At 41.5% G+C, this 18,368-nt stretch overlaps 1 protein-coding gene across 2 annotated transcripts; it reads left to right on the plus strand.

Moving 5' to 3' along the window:
* The first annotated feature begins 590 nt into the window (after nucleotides 1-590).
* On the plus strand, nucleotides 591-16,751 carry LOC146697121 (SMAD family member 4-like). Of its 2 annotated transcripts, none has more exons than XM_085475629.1 (10): nucleotides 591-869; nucleotides 1,902-2,260; nucleotides 5,358-5,532; nucleotides 6,081-6,338; nucleotides 6,494-6,598; nucleotides 6,694-6,744; nucleotides 7,981-8,164; nucleotides 11,048-11,216; nucleotides 11,339-11,477; nucleotides 13,753-16,751. In XM_085475629.1, exons 2-10 carry the CDS (start codon nucleotides 2,021-2,023, stop codon nucleotides 13,962-13,964), a joined length of 1,533 nt encoding a protein of 510 aa, XP_085331755.1. In that variant the 5' UTR covers nucleotides 591-869; nucleotides 1,902-2,020; the 3' UTR covers nucleotides 13,965-16,751. The 2 variants fall into 2 exon arrangements, with proteins under 2 accessions (XP_085331755.1, XP_085331756.1); XM_085475630.1 differs by lacking the exon at nucleotides 591-869 and adding an exon at nucleotides 1,375-1,546.
* The last annotated feature ends 1,617 nt before the right edge of the window (nucleotides 16,752-18,368 follow it).

The following is an 18,368-nucleotide window of genomic DNA, read 5'->3' on the forward strand; positions in this document are numbered from 1 at the left end:
GTATTTTACTGTATTTTCTCATCTGTAGCTGAGTTTTGCAGCATTTGTTTTAAAGATAGGCACAAACTTAACTGTTGCCCAAAAGCTAAATAATCTGAAACCTTTCAGTCCAGAATCACGCAAATACTGGAGACCTGTTGAAAACCACCTCTAAAGCACTCTAGTGCAGTGGAAATACCCCCAAAATTTCAAGATACCCCATATGGTTTGGTTTTGGGATAGCTGTAGCTCAGGAGACAGAGCAGGTCATCCACTTATTAGAAAGTTGATGATATGAAAGAAAAAGGGGAAAAAACATCTATATCTGTAGGGCCTTCTTCTGACACAGAAAGAAATGTAAATATATTACTTTAAAGTTTTCAAAACGGAGAGAAAACACGCCAGGTGCAGGTCAGAGTAATAGACGGGCAGGCAAAGTAAATGCATTCAGAGAAATCATGAGGTCTTTGATGTAGTGAGAAGTTGCAGCAGTAATAATTAGTTACAATATCTGTAATAGCAGCAGGTGTACTAATACAGCTAAAAGTAAAATTAAAATCATGAGTTATGAGAACGAGAGCTGGCGCTCTTTACGCATGCGCAACGCGCCACTGAAGGAAATGGTTAGAGAGGAGTGAGCAGACCAGTCGTGAGTTTCCACGAAATCTGAGATTTGACTCTGATTTAATCCCCGCTTCACTCTATAGAGTATAAAGAAGGGGTTTACGGACGTCGGAGCTTTTCCCCGTTTTTCCTTAAAACACCTGCTGGAAATTATAAGGATAACCTAGGCGGTGTGCAGGACCTGCACAGACCCATCGCTGGCCCCTGTCGGCACGGCTACTTGGGGACAGGGCTCGTCTGTTAGCCGCTACACCTGCTAACTCCAGGTAAGCGTAAAGTGGAAGGTTTGAAACACTAAAAACGAGTTTGTGTTTTTAAACTACAAAGACCTTACTCACCAAAGAGTGTTTTACTACTTGTGAGTGATCACGTTGTTGCTTGATGTCGTGTGCGGCGGAACTTGCCACAATAACAAACATGTCTGCTAACCTCACGGTTGCACGCTACGTAGTTTGCTATCAACAGTCATCTGTGCTAGCTGATATTTTGGTATCGGGTAGCAAGAACTACAAGAGAGTTGGCTTTAATTAAAGCAGTTATATCCGTGAAAGCACATCAAAATAAAATTACAGGCAAAGGCGATTAATCTATGCACCTAATATATATTTTGATCCCTCTGAATTTGTGTTGAAAAGAAAATAATACTTTGTGGCTTGTATGACCAACTTTTAATGCGCCTGTAGACCAAACCATTGTTGAGTGCCCAACCTTTAATTTTGAAGAGATTGTGCGCGCATTTCCGGTTATGTCTGTCAATTGGGAGTAATTTCCTGAAGCTTCCTCCTGAACAAGCGGCAGCCAGACTGGCGCCGCTAGTTAGCTGAGCAGCTAGCGAACACAACAACTCAAACTTAATTTTTACCCACGAATAAAAAGCTACGGGAGTTTCTAAACTCGGCTGTGGATATACGGAAGGCCGCTTCGACATGTCATTTGGTTGTTGGTGAGCTAGCATTGTCATTATGCGGCTAAAAACTTCTTTTTTCTTTATAAGGTTAGAGTTTCTGGTTCACACCTGCTGCCAGCCACCCAGACTCAAAACAGAAATCCTGTTTGTTTGTTGTTGTTGTTGTTGTTGTTGTTTTGTTTTCCTGGAAAGCTAATCTGTCTTTTGAATTAACAAGGCAGTAACTCAACAGGAAAAAATGCTGTTAAAATGTTTTGTCTTATGTCTTTATATTTACCTACTGAGCTGTGCAGCACCATAATCTATTCTAGAGGTTTCAAAATTACTGAAAAGCTGAATCAGCTTTTCAGCTAAACTGATTTTATTTTTTTGCTTTTCATTTTACTTCCAGAGCTTGTCACCAGTCTCATTAAGAAGCACTGCTGAACTGTGACAGTCTCTCTGCCCTAACATCTTGACAATGAGGTGAAACCGTGTCAAAAAGCCGCAGTGGGAAAAACATTAGCCGAGATGTCCATCACCAACACTCCTACCAGCAATGATGCCTGCCTTAGCATTGTACACAGCCTCATGTGTCACAGGCAGGGCGGCGAGAGCGAGACGTTTGCCAAGCGCGCCATCGAGAGCTTGGTGAAGAAGCTGAAGGAGAAAAAAGACGAACTTGACTCTCTCATTACAGCTATCACCACCAATGGGGCTCACCCGAGCAAGTGTGTGACCATTCAGAGGACACTTGATGGACGGCTGCAGGTATTTAAATATAAAGGCTGTTTCTGCTTAATACATCAGTGGTCATGAGGTTTTACACATCTATGAAAATTGCCAAAGATAGCACCGCTTGTCAGAAAAAAAATAGTATTTCTGCACCGCAAAGGTAATTTGCAAAGAGCTATTATCCAACAGATTTGGCAGATCTCAGCATGGTGTGCAGTGAGTTCTTAAAGAAATTTGAGGAAACTGGACAAGAGGAGGACAAAATATGTGGCAGGCCTTAAAACTAAACTAAGGAATGGCCCTTAAGATGAGCCATCTGCCAGAAATGGTGTCACTGGAAGGGAAACTAGGGCGGAAAATCAGTGGCAACAGGTGAGAGGGAAGAAACTTAATTTGATATTTTTGGATCAAATTGTCACTGATATACACAGATGAGACCAGGAGAGAGGTACAACAGTGAAAATCTATAGCCATCTGTAAAACACGGTGGAGACTATGTCATGGTTTTGCACTGTCATCATGTAAGTTTGAAAATTGCATGAATATATTCTTTTTCCCCAGAGGCCCATAAAAAACATACATGGGCCAATAAAACGCTGATCCACTGACCCGAGGGCTTTTAAACTGTATGCTAACATCTACTCCATCAGAACGTCTGTTATCTGCAGCAGGAAACGTCACATCAAAGTGCAGGGCAAACCTCAGAGAATCCTGATATGCTCGCTTTTCTTGAGCGCACCTGCCACATTTTCTTTTAAAGGCTTACAAACACACATACTCACTCATTTACTAGCACGTTTAAACATGCCGACACACAGGTGAACATATACCTAATGTAGGGCTGCCACGATTTGTCGACTAGTCACGATTACGTCGACTATCAAAATCGTCGACGACTGATTTAATAGTCGACGCGTCGTTTGAAGCTTTGTAAGATCCCAAAAGATGCAGGAATAAGTAGCAGGATTTAAGAGTGTAATAACGGACTGAAACAGAAGATGGCAGCACTGCATGTACAAGGATGCCAGCTGCCGTTAAACCCCGAAGAAGAAGAAGAAGAAGCAGCTGTGTCCCAGAAATCATAGCGCGGCCCAGCTTAGTTTCCAACAATGGCGGCAGCTAGTTAGTTTTAATATTACTCTTATTATTCTTTCTGGGTCAGAAAATAAACGTTTAACGTATTTTCAGGCGAGAATGTAGCTGTGTAAACCTCAAATATCGGCTCAGTTTATCAGGACACCACATATTTTCAAAAGCGCTCCGACGTTTTTGGAGACGTCTGTTACCCACTAGCTCAATAGCTAGCCGGGGGCTAGGTCACTAGCGCGGTGAGAACACCGGACTCCCGGCAAATTGTTTTCAAACCCACCGCCGTCTTTCGCTACTCAGGTTAAATATATATGAGTCACTTAGATAAATTAAAAATGTTGTTGTTTGGCTTTTTTTTTTTTTGTATTTTATTTGTTCCTGAGTAAATCGGTTTGTCTGAGATTAAAGTTATAGTTTTTACACAGCTGAATAAACGTCAAGCAGACAGCTGATTATCAAAAGTGTGAGATGCTGGAGAATATACTCCAGTGTCCTGTTATATTTTAGATAGCAAGGAGTTCATTAAACTTCACCGAAACAATCTGCAAATTTCATTAAATTGAATAAACTATCATCTTGTCTTTATTTTTAGTTAGCACCTGTAACACTTAAAGCTGTAAGCTAATGATAGTTATATAAGAGCAGATGCTGCTGGTGCAATAAGCTGTAGTTTTACGTCCAGTGGATGATGATCTGATTAGTCGACTAATCGCATAAATAATCGGTGACTAGTCGACTATCAAAATAATCGTTTGTGGCAGCCCTAACCTAATGGTAATTCATCCAGTCAGAACTCTTTTTGCCTCCTGCTAATGTAAGAAGGACTTCCAAGAAAAAAAGAGGAAATTTTTATGCCTTACTTTAGGTTGTATGTACCGTATTTCCCGGACTACAAAGTGCACCTGAATATTAGCCGCACAAGCTAAAATCAGGGGAAAATCCTGTTTTGTACATACATTAGTCACACCTGACTAAAAGCCGCAGGTGTTTCAATGTTGACTTATCATATGTAAGAGAATATGCACAAAGGGAATTGTCAGGAAAGAGATGGCTGTTTGGAGACACATCCCTTTTATTAATATTTTGAAAAACAAGTTATGGGTACATATTTGCATAACTTTTTAGGTATATGTACAAGTAGCGGTAATTACAAGTACGAAACATGTACTGTGCTTCATAAATGAGTAACAAATGTAGTACATAACAATAACCTACAGCACACCAGAAAAATGGATTCAGACTACCTTTTAGGCTCAGGTGCAACGACACGGCTTTAACAAGAAGAAAAGTCAGTCATTCACCATCTTTCTCTTCTTCCTGCACACTAAAACCACCAAAGTCCTCTTCTCCAGTGTCGGAAACGAACAGGCTCAGGGTGGCTTCGTCATCCACTCTCAGCTTTCCTTCCTTCGTTTTCACATTTTTCCACGCTGTCAGATTCCACCGGTGGAGTTGAGCATAACTTGCTTTTCGCAAGATTATTGCCGCTCGTCATCCACGTCTCCCGCTGAACGCGTAGCGCTACTTTGAAGTTTGTTTTTCGCGCTACTTGTACGGCACTATGTTGCCTGGCGGATGGACATGTGACCAACATACCACTCTTGAACCCCGATACTGTGTGTCTGATCGCATGCCCTTCCGCCAGGCAACGTAGTGCCGTACAACAGCGGAACAAACAAAACAAATCGTCTTACAATATGACAAAAATCATGGACAATCCATAGAAAAGCCGCAGGGTTCAAAGCTTGTGCAAAAAGTAGCGGCTTATAGCCCGACAATTACGGTACCTTCATTTATTTGACATTGTTAATTGTCAATGATTTTGTTTTCCTTTTTTTTTTTCTTTGTTTGCATTCATAATAATTTGTGACACATAAATGCAATGGTATTGTATTTACAGATATTATATACAGTTAAACTATTAAAACATCGGTTTCCGTTTGAGAAATATCAATGAGCTACACAAAAGTTGACAATAGGCGTTCTTTTCTGCAGCAAGAATATAAATGAATTAACTCTGTTTTCTGTTTCTCATTGTTCCCAGGTGGCTGGACGTAAAGGCTTCCCTCATGTAATCTATGCACGGCTGTGGCGCTGGCCTGACCTGCATAAGAATGAACTGAAGCACGTGAAATACTGCCAGTTTGCCTTTGACCTCAAGTGTGACTGTGTGTGCGTGAACCCCTATCACTATGAGAGGGTGGTGTCTCCTGGTATAGGTGAGTAATGTTGGTGAGGTTCATTTAAGATTTGCAGTTGATCCAGTTATAATCTGAGTTACAAATTTGGCTACCAACAGTTAATAAAACACATTTGTGGACGTACAAAGTTACTGTGAAGCATTTCGCTTTTATTCATTCATTTGGTAGTTTTGTTTAAAAAAAAAAAAAAAAAAAAAGGTAATACTTGCCTGATGAGGTATTGATGGATAAAAGGTTATGTGTTTATTGTAATACCTGTGCTGATTTTCTAATATTGTCTCTAACATATGCCCTCCATATGATAATATTTTAAAACTGAAACTAATACAAAAATAAGCCCAAACTAAACATTTTCAAAAATAAAAACTAAACTGAATCAAAAACAAGAATCAAAATTTAATTTAAAAAAAACACAAAACTATAATAACTCTGGTCTGTAACACAGATTGTAGTTTGACAGCTGCTTTGCCGCCTTAAGTGTTGTGATATTTACACACATCTGCATACCCATGAGCATCTGGTGCTGCCAGTGACCTGTTCCACCTGTCCTTTCTCTCGGTGTGCAGACTTATCAGGACTGACCATAAACAGCTCCGCCGGGCACAGCTCATCCATGATCGTTAAGGATGAGTTTGATTTTGACGGACAGCAGAGTGTGTCCTCCATTGATGGCAGCCACTCCCTTCAGACCATCCAGCATCCCCCAACCAGTAGTCGGCCACCACCGTCGGAATCATTTCCAACTCCAACTCTGCTCCCGCCCCCTGAGCCCTCCACCTCTGCCTCAACGGCATCCTTTCCTGCTGTTGCTGCTGGATCAGGCAGTAAGATACAGTCATAAAACATCACCTCGTAAACTTGCTTGTCAGTGTGAACGTTTCATACAGTCTGCTTCTCGTCTTTGAAAGTGTGTTGCACTTTTTGGAGTTCCTTGTCTTTGTCTGTCCAGCTTCAGATCTGACTTTCGTTCTCTCCTCAGATCCCACCTCCGCCTGGCCCAGGAACGGCTTCACTCCCACCATACCCCACCACAGCAACGGGCATCTACAGCATCACCCTCCTATACCACATCCAGCACACTACTGTAGGTACACACTGACACTACAGCTGTAACTGTTTATAAAATCACAGACTTTTCTTTGCAGAGCAGGTGATTGCTGACATCTCTCTCTTTCTCAGGGCCAGTGCACAATGAGCTCGCCTTTCAGCCTCCTATATCCAATCATCCAGGTGAGGAAACGCAGCCCACCCACCCAAATACACAAACCCTGTTTCAGGGGTGAATACAATAGAAAGTCTGATTTGAAAGCATCACACTTTTATAAATGTAAAATGTAGTTTGGTTTTTCTTTCATTATAGATTTATATACCGTATTTCCCGGACTACAAAGCGCACCTGAATATTAGCCGCACAAGCTAAAATCAGGGGAAAATCCTGTTTTGTACATACATTAGCCACACCTGACTAAAAGCCGCAGGTGTTTCAATGTTGACTTATCATATGTAAGAGAATATGCACAAAGCGAATTGTCAGGAAAGAGATGGCTGTTTGGAGACACACCCCTTTTATTAATATTTTGAAAAACAAGTTATGGGTACATATTTGCACATGTGCTGTGCTTCATAAATGAGTAACAAATGTAGTACATAACAGTAACCTACAGCACACCAGAAAAATAGATTCAGACTACCTTTTAGGCTCAGGTGCAGTGACACGGCTTTAACAAGAAGAAAAGTCAGTCATTCACCATCATCTTCCTGCGCACTAAAACCACCAAAGTCCTCTTCTCCAGTGTCGGAAACGAACAGGCTCAGGATGGCTTCGTCATCCACTCTCAGCTTCTTTCCTTCGTTGTCACTTTCAAAACCAAAGATAATCCTCATTGTCATTGTCAGTGTCGGAGTCGAACACCCTCTGAAGGGCCGTGGCGGTGTCCTCCTCTTCATCATGCAGCAGTCCAGCCCTTCAAAATCCGTTGGTGATCGTGGATGTTTTCACACTTTTCCACGCTGTCAAAATCCACCGGTAGAGTTGAGCACAACTTGCTTTTCGCAAGTTTATCGCCGCTCATCATCCACGACTCCCGCTGAACGCGTAGCACTACTTTGAAGTTTGTTTTTCGCGCTACTTGTACGGCACTATGTTGCCTGGCGGACAGACATGTGACCAACATACCACTCTTGAACCCCGATCCTTCCGCCAGGCAACGTAGTGCCGTACAACAGCGGAACAAACAAAACAAATCGTCTTACGATATGACAAAAATCATGGACAATCCATAGAAAAGCCGCACCTGACTAAAAGCCGCAGGGTTCAAAGCTTGTGCAAAAAGTAGCGGCTTATAGCCCGACAATTACGGTATACATATATAACTCAAAGATAAGAAAGTTTATGTAGCCTTGAGAATTAACTGGTTTATTTCTATTGATGTGAAATTATTGAGATCTTCTTACCCTCTGTTTCAGCTCCTGACTACTGGTGTTCCATTGCCTACTTTGAGATGGATGTTCAGGTTGGGGAGACATTTAAAGTGCCCTCCTCGTGCCCCATAGTGACTGTAGATGGCTATGTGGACCCCTCAGGCGGTGACAGGTTCTGTTTGGGCCAGCTCAGTAATGTACATCGCACTGAGGCTATCGAGAGAGCAAGGTAGGCACCAACAAGAATAATGAACTGAGATTTTAACGTGTTTTGCTTGGTTTGCGTTTTTGTTTGTTTGTTTGTTTTGTATTGTTTTTTTACTAGGGATGGGTAAAATAGCACCGGTTCTGACATAAACGGTAGTAACCAGACTGAAAAGCAGCGCACATTTCGGTGCTTTTTTTTTCCTGAGCTGTGATACACTTTAGATTCTAGCCAATCATTTTACGTTTCCGAGGATAGTAGGCGGGTCCAGGTACGTACGTTCTTTTAGAGCAGAGCTACAGATTAAAATGCCCAAGGCGAAGCGGTCAAATGTATGGCTGTACTTCACAGCAAAATATGCAAACTCAGCAGCCTGCAACAAGTGCTTTAAGCTGATACTGTGATACTGTCAAAGGAGGTAACACCTCAAATCCAATGAAACACCTGGCGACGCATAGAGGTTTTTTTTTTTTTTTTTTTTTTAAAGCCGAGAAATGCGCTGTATTTGATAGCTTGCTGCGAGACCTCACTCCGTGCACATCTACTGCGGGTGGGTTGCCTGTTATCGGACCCAGAGCAACATCCCCCAAAAACCCGAAGAATAGAGTCCTGGCCCCTAGCCCTGCCAGTGTAGCAGAAATGATGAGGATGATGATGCAGCAGCAGCCGTTCTTCTCTGCGTGAGTAGCTTAATGTTGTTCGTGTGTAATTTACGTTGAGTAGGCTAACCACGTTATTACATTAATGCAGGTAAGGTGAACTAGCAAACATCATCATAGCTACATGCGGCTGTCTTCTTGTTTGATGGCAGATACTCCCTTCACCCTGCCAAAAAGGCTAAAATGACCAAAGAAAAAGTGGAAAACAGTTAAACATGAGAGGTTTTTGGACAAAGTTTGTGTTTTTTCCATTGTTTAAGCACTGCTTCCAGCCAAGAGTGATACCATATATGCCCCATAGCTGCAGAAAAGGCTAACATTGTTATCTTTTTACAAAAAACCCAGCTGAACATGAGAGGTTTTTGGACAAAGTTGGTGTTCTCCATTCTTTGAGCACTGTTTGAGCACCGGCACAGTTTCAAAAGTACCGATTTGGCACCGGTATCGGATAAAACCTAAACGATACCCATCCCTATTTTTTACAGATTAGTTGTATCAGTTTTGGTTAAATGTTTGAAACTGAACAGTACCATATGTTACATACAGCCACGTGAAAAACCAAATGCACCACACCAGTCAACTGTTTACCAGCAAACCACCTTTACCAGCAATAACTCAAAGTAATCATTTTCTGTGTGACTTAATCAGTCTCTTACATCATTGTGTAATTTTGGCGTGCTCTTCTTTACACCTTTGATTCGGTTTATTGTGATTTGTGGCCATTTGTTTATGTGTAGATCTCTAAAGGTCCTGTCAAAGCAGGTCTTGAGTATGGTGTTCTTAAGTATTGGTTTTCTTGAGTATTGGTCTTGAGGTCTGGACTTTGGCTGGGCCAAATCCACATCTCAGTCATGCTGTTGTAGATTTGCTGCTGTGCTAGGGATCATTGTCCTGTTGCATGACGACCTTTTAGCCAAGCTGTAGTTGTCCTACTGATAACCTCACTTTTGACTTTAGAATACGTTGCTATACAGGAGATTTCATGGTTGCCTCATTTAGAACAAGGTGCTCAGGTCCTGTGGTTACAAAACACACCAAAATCCTCACATGACCACCACCGTGCTTGACAGTTGTTATGAGGTATTTGTGCTAATATGTTGTTTGTTTTATGCCAAATGTGGTGCTGTGGATTATAGCCACAGTCTAAAGGACAATCTTCCAGAAATCTGGCAGTTTTTTCATATAAAACTTTGCAAACGAATCCGTGCTGCCGTGTTCTTTGTAGAGAGATGTTTTCTTCTGGCAGCACTTCCATACAAGCCACACTGTTTTGAACATCATGCTTAGATGAGTGATATGTTTGTGGGGTTTTTTGTTTTGTTTTATTTTTTTGCAGTTTCTCTGAGCATTGACCTTGAGGCCAGGGAAGATTGGCAGCTCTATTGAATGTTTTCTACTTGTTAATGTCTTTCTTACTGTAGAATGACAAACTTCAATTTGTTTGGAAATGACCCTCCAACTCTTCCCAGATTGATGGACAGCAGTAATTGTTTCTCTAAGATCACTGCTGATGTCTGTCCTCTTTAGTATTGTCTTGTCACAAACCTGGATGCTCCAAAATTTCTGCTTTTGTCAAGGTGGTCACATTTGCTGGTGATCAAAGAATAAAGTCCATTTGATGAATTTCTACGTACCCTCTTAAATCATATGGATGCAGTAAGATTGCCAAGAGAAAAATAATGTCTTTTCACATGACTGTAGGTAGAAATTTCAGAAGAATCTGTTCTTCTTATAACTTCCGTTTATGCCTTCCTGTTTACTTAAAGAGACCCTTTATTCTACTGGCATGAGAAGTCATTTGACTTGAAACATAACGTTTGGCACTTTTTGCTACATTTTAAGCGACAACTTGCGTATTTCCTGTAAATGTGACAATGGGTGTTCTGTGGGTCATGCCATCCTCAACTATAGATTTAGAGAAGTGAGGAGTTGCATAATAGAGGAATATCAGAGGAGGCAGCTGGAGTCTCCTATAAACATGAATTTTACAGGAATAATTTCAAACATTTACCTCTGAGGCTGAATGAAAGTAGATTTTGGAATTGCTGTTTGTTTTGTGTAAATATGTGTCCACATCAAAAATGACAATCACATTGTGTGTTTACCTTTGAAATGATCTATGGATCAAGGCCTTGTTTATGTGTAATTTCTGAGTGCAAAGCTGACATTTATAGGAAGTGCACACCATGTTTTGGGGAAAGTCACTCCAGTTCATTCTCTTTCTCATGTTTTCCTTCTTTTCTGACAGACTACACATTGGTAAAGGGGTCCAACTGGAGTGTAAAGGCGAGGGAGATGTGTGGGTGCGATGCCTCAGTGACCATGCTGTGTTTGTTCAGAGTTACTACCTGGACAGAGAGGCGGGCCGAGCCCCCGGTGACGCAGTTCACAAAATCTACCCCAGCGCTTACATCAAGGTGAGGCCACAGGTTTCAGTCCACAGCAATTTTTCCTGTGTAATAAACTTGTCAGCTTTCATATATTTTGGTTTGAGAAATGTAAATAAAAACAGTATTCAGAGTGTCGTCTGTCCCACCAGGTATTCGACTTGCGTCAGTGCCACAGACAGATGCAACAGCAGGCTGCTACGGCTCAAGCAGCAGCAGCAGCTCAAGCAGCAGCTGTGGCTGGAAATATACCTGGACCTGGATCAGTAGGAGGGATAGCTCCTGCTATTAGTAAGATATAGCAACTGCAAATACTGATGCTATGAACAGAAATTAAATCAAAATGATTTTATGGACTCCTGCTCAGTAGAGTCTTGACTACCCCACTCCAAAACTGAAGCTGGAAATCTTTGGATGTGTTACTTTTCATATAGACATAATCTGAGTGTCTGTACATCCAAAACCTCACAATATTGAGTTTACTGTCATCTAAGTATAAGAAAAACAATCATCTGAAAAACATATTTTGATTTTAAAATGTCCTTACTATTAAGTTTAATAAATAGCTTCACTTGTAGTTGATGAGAATCACTTGTAAGCTCACCTGAAGACTTTTCCTGGATATTACCTGACGGAGGTGAACAGAAGAACACAACTGTTTGATACAGTGGGGCAAAAAAGTATTTAGTCAGCCACCGATTGTGCAAGTTCCCCCACTTAAAATGATGACAGAGGTCAGTAATTTGCACCAGAGGTACACTTCAACTGTGAGAGACAGAATTTGAAAAAAAAATCCATGAATTCACATGGTAGGATTTGTAAAGAATTTATTCGTAAATTAGGGTGGAAAATAAGTATTTGGTCACCTCAAACAAGGAAAATCTCTGGCTCTCACAGACCTGTAACGTCTTCTGTAAGAAGCTTTTCTGTCCCCCACTCGTTACCTGTATGAATGGCACCTGTTTGAACTCATCATCTGTATAAAAGACACCTGTCCACAGCCTCAAACAGTCAGACTCCAAACTCCGCCATGGCCAAGACCAAAGAGCTTTCGAAGGACACCAGGAAAAGTATTGTAGACCTGCACCAGACTGGGAAGAGTGAATCTACAATAGGCAAGCAGCTTGGTGTGAAAAAATCAACTGTGGGAGCAATCATCAGAAAATGGAAGACATACAAGACCACTGATAATCTCCCACGATCTGGGGCTCCACGCAAGATCTCATCCCGTGGGGTCAAAATGATCATGAGAACGGTGAGCAAAGATCCCAGAACCACACGGGGGGACCTGGTGAATGACCTGCAGAGAGCTGGGACCAAAGTAACAAAGGTCACCATCAGTAACACACTACAACGGCAGGGAATCAAATCCCGCAGTGCCAGACGTGTTCCGCTGCTGAAGCCAGTGCATGTCCAGGCCCGTCTGAAGTTTGCCAGAGAGCACATGGATGATACAGCAGAGGATTGGGAGAATGTCATGTGGTCAGATGAAACCAAAGTAGAACTTTTTGGTATAAACTCAACTCGTCGTGTTTGGAGGAAGAAGAATACTGAGTTGCATCCCAAGAACACCATACCTACTGTGAAGCATGGGGGTGGAAACATCATGCTATGGGGCTGTTTTTCTGCCAAGGGGACAGGACGACTGATCCGTGTTAAGGACAGAATGAATGGGGCCATGTATCGTGAGATTTTGAGCCAAAACCTCCTTCCATCAGTGAGAACTTTGAAGATGAAACGAGGCTGGGTCTTCCAACATGACAATGATCCAAAACACACCGCCCGGGCAACAAAGGAGTGGCTCCATAAGAAGCATTTGAAAGTCCTGGAGTGGCCTAGCCAGTCTCCAGACCTCAACCCCATAGAAAATCTGTGGCGGGAGTTGAAAGTCCGTGTTGCTCGGCGACAGCCCCAAAACATCACTGCTCTCGAGAAGATCTGCATGGAGGAATGGGCCAAAATACCAGCTACTGTGTGTGCAAACCTGGTAAAGACCTATAGGAAACGTTTGACCTCTGTTATTGCCAACAAAGGTTATGTTACAAAGTATTGAGTTGTATTTTTGTTATTGACCAAATACTTATTTTCCACCCTGATTTACAAATAAATTCTTTACAAATCCTACCATGTGGATTCATGGATTTTTTTTTTCACATTCTGTCTCTCACAGTTGAAGTGTACCTCTGGTGCAAATTACTGACCTCTGTCATCATTTTAAGTGGGGGAACTTGCACAATCGGTGGCTGACTAAATACTTTTTTGCCCCACTGTATAGTCAGCTCAGATACTGAATTCTCTATGGTTGCTTTTATTCATAGAGTTTTTGGGGATATTGCTTCTGATAGTCCAGTGAGTTTACAGCTAGTGGTTTTCTGGCCTCCTGCAGGCTGTGTACTAAGCACACTATCCCCCTTGCTGTGCTCTGGTACAGAGACATGGATACTTTAGACTTGTTCCCAACATTGTCCCGAATTCATCTGTGAAAATTGCCTGATTGAGGGATGCATTTTGGGTTGGTTTGTTTTTGTCACAGTGGTTTTAATTGTGTCTTTCTGTCTCCTGTCAGGTTTGTCAGCAGCAGCTGGAATCGGTGTGGACGACCTGCGGAGGTTATGTATTCTCAGGATGAGCTTTGTTAAAGGCTGGGGGCCTGACTACCCACGCCAGAGCATCAAGGAGACCCCCTGCTGGATTGAGATCCACCTGCATAGAGCTCTGCAGTTACTGGACGAGGTTCTGCACACTATGCCTATAGCAGACCCACAGCCTCTCGACTGAGATCTTTGTAACAGCAGCATGTCGCTGCAGTATACAGTGGCAATGGAAAGTCTTCCTCTGTGAATTGTTTTGGGTAGAGAAGGTGAAACTGAAGCTGTCCCACATGAATAAATACTTCCAGGTGTGTTTAAAGCACCTTCTGTCCACTGTGGCCCTAACTTTAGCTCGTGACACTAAATTAGCGGAAGCAGTTTATTAAAAATGCTTATCCACATTTTTGATAGATGGCTTTAATTTGGAATGACTGGAATGGCTTAAAGTCACACAGCTTCAAAGTATAAATCACCAAACATGCACAAGGTTGACCTGCAGACCCCATTAAACTGGAATGTTCACCAACACAACCACCCCACTACTGACGGATATTAAAATCACACGCAGGCAAAAACATCTGTGTATTACTGGTTTGTGTTGTGTCAAGTTTTATTTAAACTGTTACAGACTGCTTTACACTTGGAGAAAGGCACAGGTTCATTCAGCTGTCAGGCTGAATAGCAAAGCAGCAGCATCCCCAACACTCAGAGGAGGGAAACCCCTCAACACCAGCTCGATTCTCACCCATCCACAAATGTTGCAGGAGAAAACAACATGCCCCCGTGCCTGAAGACTGCTTCCAGCTCCCTAACTGAAACATCTCTGTGGACTTGGGGTTTTTTGTTTGCTTTTTGGTGTGGTGTTGTCAAAGTACAGGTTTGGACTTCAAGTGATAGGTGCAAGTCTGTGCCCATGGGTGTCCTGATGTCCTAGTTTCACCAGTTATTATACAGTGTTCTGTGCAATGAGCAGAACATCTGGATTGGAGATCTTGTGGCGGGGTGTTTTATCATACTAGAAGAGCCTTCTGTCATGCTAGATGTTGCATTTAGATGGGCGTCAAAGTAACATTCGTACAAAAGCTCAGAGTCAAGATTTCCCAGCAGACGTTTGGTGTCTCAAGAATAACTGAAAAATAAGTAATAACGTTTGTTAGCTTAGCACTTCAAAACCAGCGTTACAACATGCTTTACACCAGACACACACTGCACATAACAAAATTCACATAAGCATACACAAATGATTCATTTCTGGCAAGAGGCCTTTGTAGATGATCATTCAGTCTTCTTTTAAACCATGGTCGCCTCCCATCGGTTTCAGATACACCCTCCATAATGCCGCCATGATACTCGGGCTCTGTACCTCCTCACTTTTGTGCTGAGAACACAAAGAGAAAAGCTGAGATTCTTTGGGTACGATAAGATGAGCAGAGCAGAGGCAGACTGCTGATTTTTATCTGTGATGTGCTTGCAGAATAATGAGCAGGCTTTGTTTTGGCAAACCAAAGCGATAAATACTGAGAAACGGTATAAATGTGTGATCATGACAGCATGAAAGTCCAGTCACTGGCAGCTGTTTCTCAACCTCTGTTAGCTGAGGTTTCTTTAATTGGATTTTAAAGGCCTAGACCTAATTGCACTTAAATACCTTATGACTTGCAGCCCACTTATCCAGGTCACCTGTGTGTAGTTTACCCACAAAGAGAAGGAGAGTTTAAGGCGGTTAACAGCAATATTGATATATTTTCTTGGTTTTATTTTTGTTACCTTTCTTTGTAAATTTTTAGCACTTTACTTTTTTTCCTCGATTTAATTCAATAACCATTGTTTTGAGGTGGCGAATGAACAGTAGAGCAAATAGGCTGGTTTACAGCTAACGCAGGGCTGTGATCAGGCAGCATCGTGTGATGCTTTGTAATGAAAACATACTGTATGCAGCATTGGGACACCTTTTGCCCTCTCACTTTTCATTTAAACACATCTTAGTTTTTCTTTTGGCTTATCAGACTTTTTTTCCTCTTCTTTTGATTTGCAGTTTTGTTTTCCTCTTTAATCCATGTAAATAACTTTGCTTTCGAAATGCATGTCAGTGTTTGCATGAATTTTAATGTCAAAGAAAGCCCTTTTTAAAATGGAGTGATTCATTTGCTCTGCATTACATGCAAATTATCATCAGAAGAGAGTAGAAACCAGCACCTGCTGTGTACTGATGTTTGTGTGTTGTAGTAAAGGCAAATAGAGGGAATCTGCATAGACGTAACTTACTCAAATGATCTAATGAATTCATGTAAAAATTTTAGCACGTCCTATTAAAAAAAGGCACCTTAAAGACATAAATCTCTGGTTATTAGCGGTCCACCTCTAATAAACGACCACTTCGCTTGCAGGTTGAAACCTGAAACGGGTGAAGTGTGACAAACTAGTCAAGAAAAGCGCGTCTGATGGATTCTGTTGCACTGTTTGATGCAAGTTGTCACATGTTGATCACTCGCAACCATCAACTCACGCTTGTTATTTTAACACACAAACTTCCGCTCAGTCATAGCTTCATGAAAAGGATTTTTCTTCACGAATGTCCGTCTGTCCTTTTATTCTTTGTTCACAGGGATCTTCACAACCCAACAAGTAACCATAACTAAGCCGTGGTTCGCTTTCCTCATCCCTGTTTGCATTATGTCACCATCATTTTGAAGAGCTGTGTTCAAAAATGTTAAAATCTTGACACTTCTTATTATGGATCTAATCTATTGCATGGCAGGAAACAGGATAGAGAATTTATGCTGAAGAATAGAGTCCGTTATATGATGTTGTGCTTTAAGGTGGACAGATGTTTTTATATAACTTGCGGTTATTATAGGAGCCAAAAGACAGCTCACATGAGTTGATGCTGACTACTATGACAAATTGCAGATATAAAGTTTACCTGTATTTCTTATGTGAGAGTCTATAATTAAAAATGGCCTGATATTCTCTACACAGTGTCCTGTTCTTTTTTTTCACAGCAACATAAGAAAGCAATTATTAAATGAGGTGATCCTTAATGAAAAGGCCTGGATAGACACACGGGAGTGTACAGTTACACCAGAGCTCAAGTTAAAGTTAGAAGAACACTTTGAATTTCAACAAAGAACAAAGGATTGAAAAGCTCAGCTGATGTCTGTTTCAGTGCTGCTACTTTTACTGGCTCCACTTTTGATAATTCCTCTGATCTTAAGAGGTGATTTAAGTGTACAAAGAAGAGTTGAGACAAATGTTTTATAAAACAAGTAATGAAAAATATATCAATCAAGAGAAGGGTGCGTGGGTATGCCATGGCACACGATCATTGGAGACACATATATATGGCACAACCAAGACCTGGATATCCCTCCAAAACTGATGGGAAAACTGGTCTGGAGGCTGCTGAGAGGCCTACAGCAGCATTAGGGGAGCTGCAGGAATTTCTGGCGAGCAATGGTCGTGTACTAAATGGGCTGTAGTGGCAAGACATGAACCATCCAACCCTGAATACGTTTTGCAACCGTGTACACCAGGTTATTAAAAAGCATGTGGGGCCATGTTGAACTTTGTAGCCATAATTCCTACAGCACTGCACATCACAGGGACATCATGATCACGGTGGCAGCGTTATGCTTTGGGGCTGATTTTCCTCTGCTGGGACTTGTGCTTTAGTCAGGGTGGTAGAAGTTTTAACACAAGAAGACATCTAAAGATAAAGAACAGTTTTATCTTTTGCTGTAACAAGTTAAAGCATATAATCAACAAAAAAATGACTTCAACAAAGAAGATTTTCAATACCCCATCCACTCAGAGCCCATACCTGAATCCCACCTGTGTCCTGGAGATGCCCTTTGCAAAGAAAAGTGGGTAAATATTGACCCCACCCCCTCATTCAAATGCACTTTTGCTATATTTCATATCTCCCCTCATTCTTCTTTTTGCTCTGTTGCACCCATTTTTTTCCATGTTCGTTTGTCACAGAAGACATTTGGACAACAAATCAAGAAAATGATTTTTAAAGGACATCCATGAGGTCAGAGGACACAGCAGACCCTGCCTTATTTACACGTGTAGTTTTCCAACTGTCACAGCTCAAAACCTCTGGGGCAACAAGCATTCTGTAAATACACACATTCTTTATAATACCAGCAGAACAACGTGCACTTCAGCTGATGTTTAATTAAAAAGAATAGAAGGCACATGTGGGTGGGCTTTTTCAAATTTACTGCCTGATGAAAACCGTTAGCAGTCGTGTACATCTTACGTTCAGTCGTGCTGCCTCTAATATCTGATTTCTTTCTGTACAAGGCTGGATATTTGAGTGGTGTGAAATAAATAAAAGAAACAAGTACAAAAATCCCTACGGCTACTGTAAAGCATATGGAAAAAGTAATGTAGAGAAAGCCATAAAAATGGATGTAAAAAACGCTCCAACACTGACACACACACTGTATTTCTATTTTTTTGCTTTATCTACAGAGATGATGAGCGGCAAATTATTGAATCTATAAAAAAAACCAAAAACAACAACTATGTGCTGTGTTTCCAAACTGGAATTTCTAATCACAATTTCTAACTTCACCCTAGTCTG

Source organism: Copadichromis virginalis, linkage group LG12 (genome assembly GCF_057382275.1).
Source record: "Copadichromis virginalis isolate Kocher_CV1m ecotype Utaka linkage group LG12, C_Virginalis_male_GT1.1, whole genome shotgun sequence".
NCBI lineage: Eukaryota > Metazoa > Chordata > Actinopteri > Cichliformes > Cichlidae > Copadichromis > Copadichromis virginalis.

Excerpts from the sequence above, each read along its gene's own strand:
- LOC146697121 (XM_085475629.1), top strand. The coding sequence starts at position 2,021 with ATGTCCATCACCAACACTCCTACCAGCAATGATGCCTGCCTTAGCATT. Across the intron at positions 6,745-7,980 it reads TCCTATATCCAATCATCCAG|CTCCTGACTACTGGTGTTCC; the intron begins GTGAGGAAACGC and ends CCTCTGTTTCAG. Across the intron at positions 11,478-13,752 it reads AGGGATAGCTCCTGCTATTA|GTTTGTCAGCAGCAGCTGGA; the intron begins GTAAGATATAGC and ends GTCTCCTGTCAG.